We start from the raw sequence: 18,748 nt of genomic DNA on the forward strand, positions 1-18,748 counted from the left end.
GCTATGAAAAGAGAAGAAACATGATGCACAGGCAGACACAAGAGGGTTGTACAAAATCTTGAATAAGGAGAGCAGAAACTCGTGAATTCCTTTATAAGAGGTAAATCGTAAAGGGAAGTGCTGACAAGGGAAAAGGTGCTGATTAGAATATAGAATAGAAAAAGCAAGCACACTATGAAGTGCGTGCTGACAGATATTTAAATGAAATATCATCAAAGCTTAGTCTAAGCTTTACTTGAGGGAATCTAGAAAAACAACAGATTTAAAAAATGCTACAGTAGAATAAGTGAGCTTTTAAAAGAACTTGCTTGTCAGTGGAAGTACCAGTAGAAATTAACATTTTAATACTTTTTTGCAACTATCAGGAGATAAAAGATAACAAGAATTATTTAACTTGAGATGGTAAAAGAAAAATGTGTTAGGAAGTGGCAGTAAAAGTAGCTACCAGTTCAGCCTGTTAAGCTGTTTTAAGTTTCAGAAGCTATTAATTTAAAATATATGGGCCAGCATGTAGCTATCAGAAGCCGCTTACTATAGAAGGGCTAAAATCCTGTCATGTGACTCTGCAGATACAAAAACATTTGTAAATACCTGATACATCACAACAAGCATCTGCAGAGATGTGGTGGAGACCTGGTTCATAAATTTAATTACTCAGAGTAACTGCCTATACACATACTCTCAAAAAAGCAAAGTTTTTATTGTGACCTCTCAGTAAATAAAACAAAGTTAAAAAAAAAAAATCCCCGCTGAAGTAGAAGAGTGAGGCTACTTAAAGTTGTTATTCATATTACTTATTATGGAAGCTCATGGTGGATACCAAAACAGTAAAATATTAGACAAGAATGTATATTTTTGGTATTCTGAAAGTTGCTTCAAAACACAGCTGATAGTTTTTGAAGCAGAAGGCTACATAGCTGCCTTATGTACTTGTAGGTAGTGTTGCTGAAATACATTCCAAGCTGAAATACATTTCCTCCTCAAAACAAATTAAATATAATGCAAATGCTAAAAATAATAAGGTAGGTCTAATTAAAGCACAAAAATTATTTCCTTGTAGACCCTTATAGATTGGTTTGTGTGTACTATACACAAACTACTCTCATCCAGTTTTTCCTCACTGAATTCCAGCAAACATAAGACCTCAATTTTTACAAAATAAATGCTACTAGACAGGGAGAAAGTGTATGTAGTTTAGTGAGATAAGTCAAGCAAAGACAGAGATAGCCTAAATTAGGTAATGCAAGAATAGGTCATTTTTTAACCATTAGAATATGCAAGTTTTTACAATGCTAAAACTTGCTACTTCAAAAACACCTAGCTATAATAGACATGATTTGGCTAAGGAATCTGAAAACATTTTGTTGATAAAGAGAAAAGTATAGCTCTGCTGAAACATCATCAACACTAAAACACTTTTTAAGCAAACTGGTGGGCAATTCCCACTGCAGGGGTTTGACCTAGTTTTTTAAAGCACAATCCTCGTCAGGATAAGGAAAAGCCATCATCCTGTTGAATTATATATACAATGATCCCTCTGTAAGCTCCTCAAGCAGAGCAGCACAGAATCACACAATTCAATAGATTCCCAGATTCCTGACAAAGCACAACATCTTGTCACAGTGAATAACGGCAGCCTGACTAACCTGAAGAGCCTTCTCCAGCCACCCAAATACTGCTTGTGGGATGGATGGTACTGCTGTGGACGCACTGATGCAAGAACGTCACAGCATTCCAGACAGCATGCAACAAGATGCATTTCAATTAGGTCTTAAACGCATCTACTTATCAGGAGGTGTTTGCAGAGAACAAGTTCTGTTGTGCAGGTCATGACTGCCACTGTGATCCTTCTACCATATTTTGAGGATATTTTTCTCTTGGGCCTATTTGTACTATATTGAGAGGATATAAATGGCTTCCTTTCAGGTAAAAACAGACTATCATATTCAGCAAGAAAAGGAGCTGAAATATGAATACCTTCCCTGCAGTCAACATGGCTACAGTGTTGGTTTCTCAGGTATCTTCAAGGCAATTTACTTGCTTTGACTGTCCTACTGCCCTACCTTGAAGCCCAAACAGGAGGGTGAGGAAGAGGGATACGACTATGATGGTTTCCTCTTCTTGTCCAAAGGACTACCTATTGCCAATGACATGGCAACACACTGAGCTCACAGACGCACCTCACTGTTACAAATATGTGGGAATATACAAATATGGGGAAAATGGCACAGGAAAATCACAGAAAGATAACTAATCTCCTGTTGTATTACCATTTATGAGGGAAATTAGACTACCTCTATCTTCACCATTTCCAAACATGACTTTATCTCATTCACATCCTTACTGAAGTACATCCATTGTACACCATGTTTGGTCTCAGTGTTACCATTCTGTTTTGCTACTAGGCCATTTTTCTTTCAGAACTGCTGCCAACCCATTTACTTCTTTGTGAAAGGAGACAGCATTTAGCAGAAGTATTTCAGTCTGCCAGAATACATGATCAGCCACATTTTCATAATCATTTATTACTGGAGCAAACAGAGAATATGTTTCTCACTGATCTCATTATGCTTTGGGTTTGGCTATTTCTTTAGCTCTCTCTGGTAACTTAACTCAAAATCTACGTTTCTTCAGAGACAATCATTTCAAAGGGAAATTGGAAGAGCAATTTCACAGAAGTTCACACTTCATGAACATAATACTTTTAATAAACATAGGCTTATTTGCTGAGTAAAAAAAGCATCATTTAAAATCCTGCAGAGTAATTTGAAATTATTTGTTACATTGATATCTACTGCATATGGGACTATTCTCAAATCATTCTTCTAATGGAGGACATATAAATCGTATTCATGCCAATTTAGCAGAATGAGAATTTTTGAAAAACAAATTTTATATTAAGCTAAGACATCAATCTTCACTTGTGCCTTCAGTATCAGTATTACTGCACAAAGAAGATAAAAACTGGACTGTAACTGCTAAAACATGTTCTATATTAATAAAGAGGTAATCTTAATAGGATCTACTCCCATACTTAAAAAGTGCCTTTTGAAGAAGAGCATATTTGTAAGTTATACTGTGAGAGCTAAAGGTCACTATATTTTATGCAAAACAACTGAACACTTTAGTATTGTCATGAAAGTAATATACCTCAATTAAAAAAGCTCAAATATATATAAATTCAGATTTTTCTTAGAGTATGTGCAAGAAAAGAAGAGATTTAGAATGAAAATGTAATTTTCTCTCTATACTTTCTTTATTAAGTAGAATTCCTTTCCTTTACTTTATGTCATTCCATGAAAAGAAAGTGAGGGTAATATTAGTTGAGTTGCTTACTGATGGAGGGGGTGTGTCCCTTTCTTTAGCTTCATATGAATAACTGAGGAAAAAGCTGTGTAATCTGTTGCTGATATTTCTTTACGAAGGGGAGAGCCAAAAGTTACAAGTGAAGCTTGCCTGGACCTGAATCTGCAACTTCCTCCCACAGCCGCCTACACGCCACACTTGTGTGCCAGCTTCCTTTGGCTCCATTTAACCAGACCTAGGAGCCAACATTCCAACTATCTGTTTAGTAAGCAAGTCTTGGGGACTTCTGTCTGTGACTGACTTAAGCCTCAGCTTCTGAGTAAACACTTGGTGCCATCTGGATGACTATTTTATAACTCCTGAAAGGGATAGGTCCGCAGGAACGTATGGATGGACGCTCGTTTTCCTCAGGAACCAAAAGCAGCATATCGAGTGTCAAGAGGAATAGTTATCATATATTTTACAAGAGATAGCTACGCTACCTTCCCTCACCTGTCACTCTTCTGACACAGCACGCACAGGCTTAAGCTGGGGATACCAGAGAGGGCAAGCTGCAGAGCCAGCTGTGACCCTGCAGAAAACAGTCCCCAGCTTCTGCCACTAAATCCCATATTTTGACTAAGCCACACAACAGAGTAGTAAAATCCCTGCCGTTTCTTCTCTGAAGGTTCCTTAGCTACAGGAACTTAAACTTTAAAAAACACCCCACAGATTGCTGCATAAAGAGGACATAATAAAGGAGAAAAATTCAAAATATATTTGCAGCATTTATTCATAAGACATCTGAAAAGTACTAAAGAAAAGAGACACCTAGTACTTACAGAGAAATTCAGAACATAGCAAAGAAATTAAAGGCTGCATAAAGAATCAATCATGACTTTGGACTACTCTCATAAAACTACCATCATAGATGAGGAGACAAAATAAATATGTGTATCTGGACTTGTGTAGTGTTAACTGACTCCATAGAAACATAGGAAAACTTTACATCTTTACTAAAAGGGCTCAAATATGCACATATATATATTGAGTTTACAATAAAATGCATTTGTGTGAAAAATGCCTGAATCAAACAAATATACTTAAAACTATTGAAATTACTAATTTCATTAGGATTTTACATAAAGCCTATAAACTTTTTCATATATTTCTTTTTACAGCTTAGCATATTTTGTGCTACAATGCTGTTTCTTTTCTCTAATTCTTTATGCATGATTGATGAAATTATATTAACAAGACTTCCATATGTGCCTTAAAGAAATGTACAGAAACATATTCAACTCTAATCCCACCTCTTTCTGAATTCTCTGCTATTGCTGCAAGTAAGAAATTTTGTTAAGTATGCATGTGTTAAGATTTCAGTATGAAATTTCTGTTAATGACATCAAACAGGATAATCCAGAGCTCTATTTTTTTAGATCAATGTACTTCCTGAGCTATGAAATTTCTATTTCAAACTCATAAAATAATTTTTGCAACTTAAAAATCAGTGGTATTGTCTCTTCTGTTTTGCAGTTTTGGCATATCCTCGTGTACCTAATAGGTTGTTACAGCTGTGGGGTATTAATGAATTCCGCCATACATACTACCTCAAAGTATCCCTCATTCCATACGATAATGGCTATATCTGTCAGCTGAACACTTAAAAATACAGGTTTTTCCTCCAAGTACTGGCAATTTCATTCTCTTCCATATTTTCTCATGTTTCCATGCTTCTTATGGTTCTGAGTAGTCAAGGATTTCCTACCCATCAGGGATGCCTGAACACTTTTAGACACAGAGTCACTGACATATTTTAGACTTTTGCAGGTACCAATAGCACAGAAAAATGAAAAAAACAAGAGTTTCTACTTCTTGGTGTTACATACCCCTGTAAATTACCTAAAGACAACTCTCCCTGGACCAAAGGACCATGAACCAGCTGTTTGGAAATGACTGCAGTGAAGCAGTCTCAGTCTTTTGCCACCTTCACACTCCCTATGCTGAGGACAGGACCATGGTACAGGTCTGTGTATGGGGAGAATGTTCTGACCCTGAACAACATTGCTGATGGTCTAGTTTATACTGATTCTAGAATATACTATAGATCTCCTCAGCTTATTCCACTGATGTATGATTTCTATGGAAATTTCTAGGAATGGAAAAGCTGCACAGGGCAGCAGAGCTCTGTATAACACCATCATTTTCCGCCTGTTTCATTATGCAATTGAACTGAGGCAGAAGATCGGTGACCCAGGCCCAGTTTGAGCAAAAACAAGTCCCTTTCAATATTCCCTCTCTCCCTGCCCAAAAGTCACATTTTGGACTTAGCTCTAACAATGTGTCATAATTTTCACTCCTCTTCCCTCCTTGCCCCTCAGTACAATAATTAATTTATCTTTTGCATAAAAATAAATAATTTTCAAATTAGGAAAACATAAATATGACTATAAGCAGAGGACAAATTTATGACATTATGCCTGAGTCCTAAATGAATGGAACATTTTAAAACTTTGCTTTAACTGAAACACTTATGCCACATTTTGGGTATAACAGCACGAATGGTCCTGATATAATACATTCTCATTAAGTGACACATGGATCTTGACATTATCTGACCTACTTCTTATTCACAGCGAGATATGACATCTTCCTTTCACGATTATATATTGTAGGAGTCATGGCCACACAGAAGTCACACAAATAAAACAGCTCCGAGGACTGGATTTTCCCCTAGCCACCATCATTCATGTCATTCATCTTCTTTTAGCTCTTGCCAGCAGAAACGCGTGACTATTTACAGTGGCAGGGAGAGAAAGCCTTCCTGCTGGGCCATATATTCCCACACTGTTGTAATCTGTCTTCAAACTGCTAAACCCTTATCTCTTCTCCAGTTAGCAGCTACACAAAAACCACATTTCAATATGTCAGTTACTAACATCCCTCTGCTTTCCGAAAATTTAAATATTTTCTTTTAAAAACTGTGAAGACGACCATCAGTGAATGTACCAACACAGAGACATCTTGCTGTGCCTGTATTGACTGAACTAAAACATTTGCACAGCATTCTATAATCAAAGAAATGCAATTCTTTAATAGTCCATTCATGAAAGTGAATCACTTCAGGTACAGAAAGAGTTAAGTTCAGTCAATTTGAAAGCAGCTTTTGATTTTCAATATTGTACTACTGACCTTCAAGTACAATTCTTAGGAAAGATAAGTGTCCACAACTGCAGCTTAACACAATGAACCCATTCAGAAGAGGAACATATCCAGGTGCTTCTATCAGAATGGACGTCATAATTTTTCCACAATTTACATTAAAAATGCTCTTATAATGCACACAAAATAGATATCCTCAGTTCTTTTTCCTACCTTATCCTCAGACATGTCCTATTCCTATTTCAATGATCCCTTCAAGGGCTGTAAGAATCTATCTAAAGCAAAACCTACTCCAATCCATCCACTGCAGTAACAATCCTATTGCAGTTTACTACTAGTATTTCAACATTAACTCTTCCAACACACATTTTGACTGTATACTCAAGAGCTGAAGGACATAGATGGACCTGTTTACCTCTAGCAAGACATGAACTGCAGCAAAGAGTCACTGACCTTGGGACACAGTACTAACTTATCTCCAGGAAATCAAGATACAGAATATTTAGGTTTCATCATCCAAAAAACAAGTACCATAAAACATGGCAACTTAATTTTGAAGCCTGAAGAATAGAATTTCTCTTTATCATATGGGTCTCTGGTTATATCCTTCCATGTTTGTAAGATCTAATGGAGGTCTTTGCTGCTACGGTCTTGGAAATTAGAAGAGTGAAAAGACAATGTATAATCATTTACACTATGAATGACAGTCCTTATGAAGTTTATTTAGGATTACATGGGTAATATGAATAGTGTAGAAGTAGTTCACAACACTGAGTTATGGGGGAAGAGCTACTCATATCATGAAACTACAGCCTGGGAATTTGGGAGCTTCTGTCTATTTCTTTTTTTCATTTTTCCTGTGCTCTTTTGCACCATTCTGAATTGGTTTTATCCAAACAGACTATCCTTTATGGGAGGGCTTCTCCTTTCATTTCATGAACACAACCACTAGAATTCAAGCAGAATTTATTACTTTTACAAAGCAAAACTTGCCCTGGAGAATTTTGGGGACACTTTTCTTCAGGCTTTATACATGCTTGGGGCAAGGATCATTGCAAGAAAATTAAGAACATCTTCCACCATCTATATAACACTATCTAGCCAGAATACAGCCTGATACTGTATATTAAAAGCATTAGTAATTTTTGCAAGCTTTACTGAAAAATGTTTTTCACTAAAAATAACAAGGGAATTCTTTCATTTCAACAAGCCTATACTATTTATACACAGAATAAAAAACATAATATTCTTGTTAGCATTTGGTGGGAATCAAGATGTTTTAAATGTGCTTTTTTTTTATATTTACAGAATTCCTTTCACAAGTCATATAGAAAATGGTGAGGTACTCTAAAGAGAGGGACTTGGCTCTTATGTTTATTAGGGAAAGTATTTACACTGCAAATAAGTGAAAAATGTGAAGCATTTCTTAGGGATTTTCTTTTGTTTGTTTTTGTTTTACATGTACTCACACTCAAGGCAGCTGGTCCTGGAGGTCCTGCATCTCCCTAGTTAAAACAGGAGAGTAAATAAATCAGCAATCTCTTTAGTTAAATATATTTGACCTCTAGTCATTTTAGAGAATATGCACCACTGCAGAAGTAATTTCAGTATAATCATCAAACATGTTCATTATGAAAATGTGTGAGTAAAGGGATATTCTTTTCCAGTAATGGCAGACATATACACAGTTTGCCACAGGTTAAAGGGAAAAAAAATACCAAGCCTCTGCATAAATGACTCACAGCTATAAAAAAAAAAAAGCAATCCTTCAAAACACATTTGCATATGTTAAGTTACAAGCTGCAGCTTACATGCACAAGGTGGCTGCTGAAGTCAGTGTGACAGCTCACATATTTAAAGACATCTGACTGTGTAAAACATTCACAGAATTAGGTTGCTGAGGTACAAATCACATTTGAGACCTTCAGGTTTAGTTCATGGGAGCAAACAGAGTAATTCAGAACCAAATTCAGACTCCTGTTCAGAACTCCTTTTAAAATTTTTTGTGATAAAGAGTACTTGTCTTCTGCATTTAGTCAGCCTGTATTCATATTCTTCAACCCTTAAGTTACACAAATGGCAGCAGTGGATGTTTGTCACACATAGTTTTGGCAATGTGTTCACAATTGAAGAATGTCACGCGTACTCACATATACATACAACTTAATAGATTAAAAAAAGTACCTTTTCTCCTTTCGGACCAGCCACACCAGGTCTACCAGGGTCACCTTTTAGTCCCTGGGCAAAGAAAAGAAATGCTTATTTGTTGTCATCTGTGAAAAATTTTGGACTAAATCCTACAGTGCTTTGAATTACTATATACTAAACAGTTAAGCCTTAAAATTCTATCCCATTATTAGCACTATCTCAAAATCCTTTATTTTCATTATTTTGTGAACAGACAGATATCTATTGAAGACCACATGTGTCTTCGACACATAATTAAACATATAAAGCCAATCTACTTTATCATGCCCCATTATGGCAAGTGGCAAGTAGAAATGCAAAGTTCCTTTGAAGTCCCAGTAGGTCTGTGTCTTGCATGGCCAACAAAAATAAAACAGAATACTAGACAGTACTAGTACATTCACTTAAACACCACTAAAATTGGGAAAGAGGCAGAGATGGAGAGAGATCTGCAGAGTCCATGTTTCAAGTAGCAATGCTGAGCTGGTGAGCTACAGGAAGGTACAGTTCAGAGTTGCTGCAAATCTTCCAACACTCTCACCTTCACCAGTGTTTGAAAAGGCAATTAGAGAAATAATTGATTCTTTCATACTTCCTGTCTTACTTCTGCCTTCAGCTGGAGAAGCAAATACTGTTGCCTAGCCTTACACATTACACATGCAGCAACTCCACACTTGCAGGGGCAGAGCAGTTTGGGTTGGAAGAGACACTTAAAGGTCACCTAGTCCAACCTCCCTTACAACCAACAGGGACATTGTCAACTGGATCAGGTTGCTCAGACCCCCATCCAACCCAACCTTGAACATTTCCAGGGATGGAGCATCTACAACCTCTCTGAGCAAACTGTTCCAGTTTTCACCATTTTCATTGTAAAGTATTTCCTACTTATATCTAGTCTGAATCTACCCTCTACAATATCTATTTATACAGCTCTTATGCTAACAAGTTCTCACCAGAAGCACTCAAAAAAAAAAAAAATCTTTAGCACCCAGGACACAATCTTTGTGGTCTTCTTGCAGCAAAAAAAAAAAAATTGAAAAGCAAGAGGTTTTGAAATATGCCCAGCAAATTCAACCCATTCTGCAGCAACAATTGAACTTAATTCTCATGCTGGACAAACCTACCAGGAACTAATTTTTACTTAAGTCAAGATCTTTGTCCTGTGTCTTCCCTCTGATCACTGCTTTAGCAGCAAGGGACAGGAGACCATGTACAAGTTCAAAGATTTCACTCAGAAATGAAATGGCAACAATGTAGGCAATAAAGGACAGAATCATAATGAGATACTACACAACTAGGCCACCATCATTATTATTCTGGAGGTTAAATAGGACAAGGACAGAAAAGATTAATCTACATCTGAATTACGGTTTACAAACTAAAGTTGTTCTTGGCTCCCTTTTTGTCCTTGCAAACTCTCTTCCTCAGTTTGCAATTATTGGAAAGATAGAGACAACTGGCACAAAAATGGTAACTAACATCTGTGCCTTGGTGGGTACAGAAACATTAAATCAGTGAGTGTTCTAAATACTGCGTATTTGTGCAACTTCACTTCCTGCTAAAATTACATTAATTCACCATCTGGAAGGAACATCATTTAGAACTATATGAGCATTTAAGTACCCACTTTGGATTAAATTTGTGGTTGTTGTAAATACCCCTGATTTAGCTTTGATTTGTCCTTTATTAAGCTTGCCAAATACGTAATAGTTAAATCAGAAGTAGTTTTGCTGTTTGAACTTAAAAAATGTGATAGGCAGATGGATTCAAAAACCAAGCCAAAAAATTGCTTTCTTTTTACAATCTGCATATTTATGACATAGCCTTAATATTGTCTCCATTTACTACATTTTACTTTCCACCTCCTTCTCAAAGACTGCATAAAACACAGCCACTCCATATTCTAAAAGCCATTTTAGGGATTTTTCAGGTATGCAAACTGTATGGATTTGATTCACAATCGATACTAGCAAATCAGCAGTGGAATAATATGCATTAGTTTAAGAATTAGTTCTCAGGCTGTATGTTTACAGAAGAGAAAAGATATTGCTAAAAAAATCTGCAACTCACAGGCGGTGATATATATCTGTGTGTGTCTCTACTGAATAGAAAAGGCAACTGCAAATGAAAGATACTGAGCCTGAACCATGCGCTTTCAAACTACGAACTTCATTTTTCCTAATTGCTGTGTTTAAAGCTTTTAGTAGTGTTCCTGCAGAGCACCTCGGTGAGGTATGTAGTCTGACAGCTACTGCAGAGATGATGACCACAGAAATTGACCTCAAATAAAAAGAACAAGGGGAAACTACATGTTTGACAACAAGCCTTGCAGTGTTTGAAAGTGGATTTTTAAGGACCCAGGAAGATTTATATATAACGCATCTATTCTAAAATACTTGAATTAGCTTTTATTTGCAGTTTAAAACCCTAAGAGAGAAAAGTAGTATCAGAAGAAAAAAATCGCTTAGGATGCTATCCCATTAGAAGTATTTCTAGTTCTCCTACACATTACATATGCGTTTTAAAAATACTATAATCTTAATGAGTTCCAGACATACTGAATGCTTGACAAAAACACATCTGGAACTGCACTATGCCTATTCTTCCTTAGAGTGACCCTTTTGAAGGTGCTGAGAGGTTTAGCTGCTGCTCATTCTCCAAAATGCCATAAGAATTCCTGTGGTAAGTCAAATGTGTAGCCCCTTCTAGCGCAGTACAGTATGGTATCCTGTCTTTGGCAGACACCAGAACAGGATGCATCAGTAAAATGAATGTGGTTATCTATACAGATATAATTTGGATGATTTTAGATTAAACCTGAAATGAGAAAAGCTTGTTTTCTGCAATATTTTATAAGAACAAGGTCAGTTTTGAAAACTAACAAGTTTCTATCAGTCTAAGGAGTCTGTTATCAGATTTGCCAGGAATTCAAGAACTGCCTAAAAATTCCAGCAGCTCTCATTAACAGAGAGCAAACGAACTATTGAATTCTATCCCAATCTAATTCTACCTTTTTGAGCCCAATATAATAATACGCATTTGTGAGTTCATGAACAGTCTTCAGCTGCTGTGTTTTCTCCTCTGTAAAGACTACAGATTAGTCTTTTTACCGGTCACAATAAAGTTACATTATGGTTCCTCTATGGATGCCAAAATGCAAAGTGAACATTAGCATATATATGTATAAGGCTGATTCAAAGCTAACAAGATAACAACACTTATAGCAGAAATAGCAGAAGTGAAAAATGTTCTATATATAAATAAAATAAGACAGGTAACTGTAACACAATTATATTGCAAATGTCAATAAGGATATGAAGTCAGACAAATTGGGTCCAGTGGGGGAAAGATTTAACTAGAGGCAGTTTTTTTGTTTGGAGGGGATGACAATGGTATTACTTCTCATGGAATGAAGGAAAAATAGATAAAACAGGTAAAATGTACCATCAGCTGGCATCAGGCACTCTTCTCGATGAAAAAAACGCAAAAATCAGCTGGACCCCAACCAGAGGACTTCAGCAGTTCCACATGGGCCAAGTGTTGCCCATTGGAACTCGATCTATTCGTACAGCATATGCCATGCTGCACACATGTGGCGATGGAACATGCTGTAAGATTGCCATAATATTTTTAGAAGAACTGATTTTTCACTCTAAAAGATATCTGTTGGGAAAAACATAATTTGTTGTTTACAATTCACTGGCTGCATTAAGAGTAATCTGGTTCAATTTCACATCAGGTTAAAATCTCCTAGAACAATACATATTATCTAATGTACTGGAAATACAGTACACAATCCAACACCCTAAACAACGATGTTTATACATTGTTATAGATCAAATCAGTTATCTCTACTGACTAGTGGAACTTGGAAATACTCTAACGACTATGAACAGAACTATATTTTCTTCACAGGGCAGCCTTAAAATCTAAAGATAAAATAGAATTCTACACTAACCACAGTTTCAGAGTCAGCTGTACAACACCAAGTTGTATAAGTTGGGATAACTTCTCTAATTTAACGAAGTATTTTCAAAGCTCAGTTTATCTTTCATGTACTTTAAAACACTGTCATTGCTCTTTTTTCATTAATGTAATTCAAAAACTTCAAATTGCTACACTACTAGAATTTACTGGCCCCTGAGCAATGTCTACTATCTCCTTATACTTTAGTTCTTAACAGAATTCTCAGACTCTAGAAAGAACAAATATCATTACCAACTTCATCCTTTCAAGCAATAGGATTCTTCCCTTCCTATCCATGTGTTTCCTTGCAATGCTAATGCTAAGAGAGTTCAAGATTAGACAGACAGGCCCTGAGGGTGTGAAGGTAAATAACTGTTATTATCATATCAAGACACTGTATCCCTTTAAAAATGTTCATACTTCTGTTTACCTTTTCCCACATGTATAAAAATAAAAAGGTCTGACACATTTTCCATCTTTGATTGAAAACCTGGGATTTTTTTCATTGCTTACTGAACTTTAGAGATCCATCCTTTGACATCAGGTATGTAATGAATAAGAACATCTTATGTAGGAAAATTTTATAAAAGTCACTTATGGTATTGCCTTCTCCAGCAGAAGAAATAAAAATAACTAGTTAAACACTTGGTTTAATGAATATACTAGATTTTCATTTCAGCTTTGGTTTTTTTTGGTCGTGGTTATTTTTTTTTCCAATTTACAAGAAAGACACTAATCTTCCACTAGTTATGCATGACACATGCATGATAAAACTTGCTGTTTTCTCTTACTTTTGTTGAAGGACCGAATTTATGTCAGCAAATAGTAATTGGCAGTATCCCATGTTATTCATTCCTACCAGCACCACTGATCAAGAAAATTACGACTCAAAAAAGCATCTAAAAGTTTCAGTAATAAAGATTTTCTTTCCATTTCAATTCAACTGGCAAGAATATGAATATAACATAGATCTTACTCCACATATAGTTTCATGGATATTTATATTGCAAATTTATCCTTATTCCACATGGGATGTGAATGTATTTATCAGAGTTTCTTTCAGACAGTGTCTCTATGAGGCTCCACTTGCTACAGTGATACAAATGACAGCATTATTACAGAATCACAGAATCATTAAGGTTGGAAAAGAACTCCAAGATCATCAAGTCCAACCTTCGACTTATCACCATCTTGTCAACCAGACCAAAGAATTAATAACTCCTCAATTACAAAATCTTGCATCCAAATATAAAACCAAATATCTGAAAGAGTGGTGGAGAGAAGCAACATATAAAAAAATTACAGGATTTTAGTGGCAGCAATGTAGCACCTGAGTGTTATGTCAAGTGGCTAAAATAATATCTCAAAGGAGAAATGAGACATACTACTTAAACTGGCTGTTCATCCTATACAGGCATATACCTGCTTACAGGTATAATGTGAACATGTAGCACAGGAGGAATATATTAGTAATATATTATTTATGACTACTCCTTAAGAAACCAAAAACAATGGCAACCACATCAGTAGTATTTATAGTAAGCACTCATGTTGTCAGATGGATTTTGAATGATGTCCCAGACTGGGACACGGCACTATAAATTTTGGCTCAGATTCCTGGCATGATGAACTGGGAGATGTGCAGAACAGTTAAACATATTCACAGTTCCTGCCTCAAAACCTGACTCTCAGTGAGATTGACCCAGTTAGCACAACAAGTGAGGGATGAGGGAATTAAAACTTTCTAGGTATAGCATCATCATTACAGAAAGCCTAGTCTCCAAATCAGGTCTGGCTTCCCTCTGCCGTGCTACTTCATACTAGAAAGAACTTTCTGTACAGCTAGGAAAACATGAGCAGCAAGAGCAAGCAAAACTGTCTGTGACACCTACTTTCCTGATTTTGGTAAAAATACATTCAAATATGTTTCTACCATTTGTGCAAGATAAAATGTTCAGTCATCATCTTAAAGTTCTTCACTTGTGAGGATGGAAACCCTCACTCCCCAGGAAGAGGCAACAGCTGCTAGCAGACTTTTAAGTGTTTTCAGGTTTTCTTTATACATCACTGAAGATTAAACCAATGTAAGTAGATTAACTTGATTATTTCAGAAATATCAGATGTTACATTTCTGCATATAGAATGAGTTAGAGACACATTGATAGCAACAAAGAGTGAATGATGCACAGTCCTTTAAATTTAATGACTGGCATCTCCATGCACAGTGATAACTGAATCCAAAACGTTTTATGTAAGTGTTGTTAAAAAGGAATTGTGTGTGAATTCAAACAATACAATGCTATATTGCCTTGTGCCATTTTACTTCCAAACTGTTTTAATGACAGTTTCCACAATGATAATGTACTGTTTCTTGACACATTGCAATAGTTCAATAAATATTTAAAATTATAAATGTTCAGTATTTTTCACTTTCACAGTGCCACTATGTTAAATATGTCCTGGAGTTCATCAGATACTTAGGATACCTTACTCTTTCTAAAAGGTTGACGGAACAAGATCCCATGTAGTAAAGGAGATCATGTAAGACCAACACAGAAATGTCACCAGGGCTATGGAAAGAAACACAGATGTGTTTTTTCCATGCTGTCAGCATATATGTATGCATGACAGAAGTATATGGTTCACCTTTACAGAGAGGCAGGCTACAAGAGAACATCGCTTTGAATATCTAAATGTAGTTTCACCTTAGTATATAGTATACATTTTCATATGAAAGACATACACTATTACTGAAAAATAGACCAATTTATCTAGCATTAAAGTATAATAAATCAAAAATAGGAAAAATATTTTTATGGTTACAGTGTGAATTAAAAGCCAGGTGATGTAAAATTTCATAATTACGTAGTCTGTTTTACTGCATTTTCAGTAGACCTGGCTAGATTGCCATAGTATTTTTGTGTCAGATGCTGACCCTTTCACCCTTTTGCTAAAGTTGCTTTAAAAGGTAATGCTGAATGATTTTTCCAAATCCTGTGTCTGGATTCCAATCCTAATGTGAGTCATTCCTCATCTGTGAGATGCTCTCTGCCTTCAATTGCAATGGTTTGCAACTGGAGAGCAAACGGTATCCTTCATTGAAACCTAAAGCCAGGGTGACCCCCAGGAAGGTCAAGAGGGAGATTGGAGGGGAAGAGGGGATAAAAAAAAACCAGCTTGCTTGACTTTATCGTTACGTTTTTTAAAAAATCTTCTTTTGAAATCATGCTGATTGACCATTTTAGTATTGTATTGAAAAAAAAATCTGATTTTCTGGCCTCTCATCTTGGTTTCATATATACAAAAATAAATGAAAAATTAAAATAGGCAAAAGTAAGGTTTACTGGTGGGCATATCTAAGCTCATGTCAGCTCATGTTCAAGCTTGAATGTGAACTCAGTGATCAGGATTATCCAGTATTTTTAGACACAGACTCAAGGTTTAACTTAAATATGGACCAGTCCAGTTAAACTAAGCAGGCAGCAAAATGTGGCAGTGAAAATAAAAAGTGAAATTTTGACTCTATCACACAAGACACAAGCCACAGTGAGTGACTCAAGGCTCTCACCCATGAACAGCTACCAGCTTGTCTGTTTTCCTTTGCAGAAAGCAAAGTTACAGGTCTAGCTTTACCCTGCCTCCCAAAGTATCCTCTTTTCCAACACATTATGTAACCAGTAATGATTCTCATTTATATTATGTTGCTTTAATCCCCACGCTTGTTTCAGTTTATTTCCTGAGCCCTCAGCAGAAATATCATGGAATCTACCGGATCCTTGCCCACAGCTCTCCTGTCCAACATTAAGCCCTAAGAACCGCTATCTCACTCGAGTGTATCTCTTCTTCTTTCCCTATTATCTTGTGGATGTTAAATCTCCAGCTACACAATTTCTAAATCACTCTCCTTACATAAATTCTGGATTACATTGCTTAACTGTCCACCCAAAAGTTTGTGACTTGACTGTTTCATTATCATCCGGTTTACCTCTGTTCCATGAATGCCTTCTGGTCCTGGTTCTCCTTTATCTCCTTTTTCACCCTAAAAGAATGAATTGTTATTTTATTATATATACACAAGACAAACACTAATTCATGATGCTTTTTAACAGGAAAAATATTTTACCGTTTTGTTCTGTTCTACATGAAGTGCTACATATACATGGCTGGAAGCATAGGCAAAATTATTTTTTACATTCCAACAGAAATTCTTTTTAAATAAATGCCTCTGAAAAATGTCTAACACTGATAGCTACAGTTTTCTATACTTCATAATGTCATTGAACACCCATAAAGACTCATGAGAGAAAAACATTCTTGATTCTTGCTGTATTTCAAGAACATGGTGATGAAACAGAACATTAAAACAGGGAACAGTTTTATTTTTTAAAATCTTAATATTAATATTACATTATCTTTCTAACTCTGAGATTCTTTTTTAATAAAAAATTCTTGTTTTAAGTATCTGATAAAAAACCTGTCCTCAATATTATCATTTGTCTTTGACTTTGAAAAATGGAAACAACTTTTGTTCTGAAAATTTTCTCACAAGCATGAAAATTACCAACATTATTAATCAAAATTTAAAAAATGATGGGAAGGATCCTCCAGAATAGACTATACCTGGTTAATGTGTTTGCTCATGAAATACTGACTACGAACCAGAGTATTCTTGTAGGACACATGACAGAATTCAGTTCTGTATTAATTCTAACTGCTATGCTACTCTAGCTAACACATATTTCATCACAGTGAACAAAATACACCTGCTAAAGAAGCATAATTTAAGAGAAAATGTCTTCAAGAACCAACAAGCTTAAGCAGTTCTATAATTGCATCTCTTTCACTCAACTGAACTTATTCAAATAATAATAACTAATCATAAAGTAACATGATTCTATAATTCTGATAGAAGTGCAAGGACTGACTTCATTAGAGTCCAAGCTCTTCATATAAACCAAAGAAAACAAACAGCCCTGCACTGAATTTCCATGATCTCCAGGGGACTACATTTGTCTGAGCAGAACCCATTCATTACATCAACATCATCTTCATAATTCTGTTAGGTAAATGGCATTGAACTGAGATCGTTCAGCTAACTCCATTTGTGACACAGCCCTGATTCAGAGCAATTCCTCCAGTGGCAATGACAGAGGGCATTTCATCTAATAATCGGTTTTGCAAAATGAGTTTGTATGAGCTTTGTCAAACAACTGAAGACTACTAACAAATTAGCAGCAACAAACTGTGAATTTAATAATCCCACTCAAAAGATGGCTTTGCTGGTTCAGTGTTTCCATTTTAATACATCTTGTTGATAACAAACTTAATGCTACACATTAGCCTGAATCATACTGTTAAGGTTTTTTCTCAAGTATTCCCTTTCTTGTTTGCCAAAACTCCCCCAGAAAAACCCACCAGATAAATTTGTGCATTTACTGCAGAAATTTAAATGACACCAAACAGTTATAGGAATTTAACACTTATTATTTTACTATGTTTAAACTAAAAAGTCCTCTTTGTTCTATGGATTAAGGCACTTTCACTGTCAGTTTAAAAAAAACCAGTTGAAGTCCCAAGGGTACTATTCTTTTTTAGCTCACTTAAACTTTTAGAACAAACTGCAAAAATGACATTTTACTTTTCATCACTGTGACATACTGAACATTTAATTCTGCTTTCAAGATATTTCAACTAGTATCAGTTACACTGCTACAATCTTGCAACAGCTATAAAGATGCATTCATATATTTGACATAATATCTTATGAGAATATATTTCTAGAAGATTTAAAAAATCATTGCTATTTATGGAGTTGTTTTTTCTTCTATGGCTTGTGTATCTGCTTTCACACTTTAAGAGAAAATGATATAAATACGTACAGATTTGCTTCAGTAGTAGTAGCATTCTATAAATTCCCTGATGTATAGTTGGACGCCTAAGGTAAAAGTACCATGTCATATTTTGTTATGCAACATCTACATTTACATAAAAAGTTAAACAGAGAGCCTAAGCCAAAAGAAAACTATTCCCTCACCCTCACTTATCATGTGCCTTGATGTTAGAGGAGCAGTGTGTGTTGGAGAATGTGCCTTTGTCTTCTACAGCAGGCAGATGGTAACCTCAAAATGCCATCAGGTAGTTCTAGACA

General features: G+C 35.8%; 1 protein-coding gene across 6 annotated transcripts in view; it reads right to left on the minus strand.

Moving 5' to 3' along the window:
- Window positions 1–18,748, minus strand: part of COL19A1 (collagen type XIX alpha 1 chain) — a 190,276-nt gene that overhangs the window by 79,633 nt on the left and 91,895 nt on the right. For all 6 annotated transcript variants that reach the window (XM_027697963.1, XM_027697971.1, XM_027697943.1 and 3 more), the window contains 3 exons: window positions 16,586–16,639; window positions 8,632–8,685; window positions 7,917–7,952 (listed from right to left, as the gene is read on the minus strand). In XM_027697963.1, the coding sequence (XP_027553764.1) occupies window positions 7,917–7,952; window positions 8,632–8,685; window positions 16,586–16,639 (144 nt within the window). The remainder of the gene's footprint in view (window positions 1–7,916; window positions 7,953–8,631; window positions 8,686–16,585; window positions 16,640–18,748) is intronic.

Source organism: Neopelma chrysocephalum, unplaced genomic scaffold, assembly GCF_003984885.1.
Source record: "Neopelma chrysocephalum unplaced genomic scaffold, ASM398488v2 Primary Assembly neopelma1_23b, whole genome shotgun sequence".
Taxonomy (NCBI): Eukaryota; Metazoa; Chordata; class Aves; order Passeriformes; family Pipridae; genus Neopelma; species Neopelma chrysocephalum.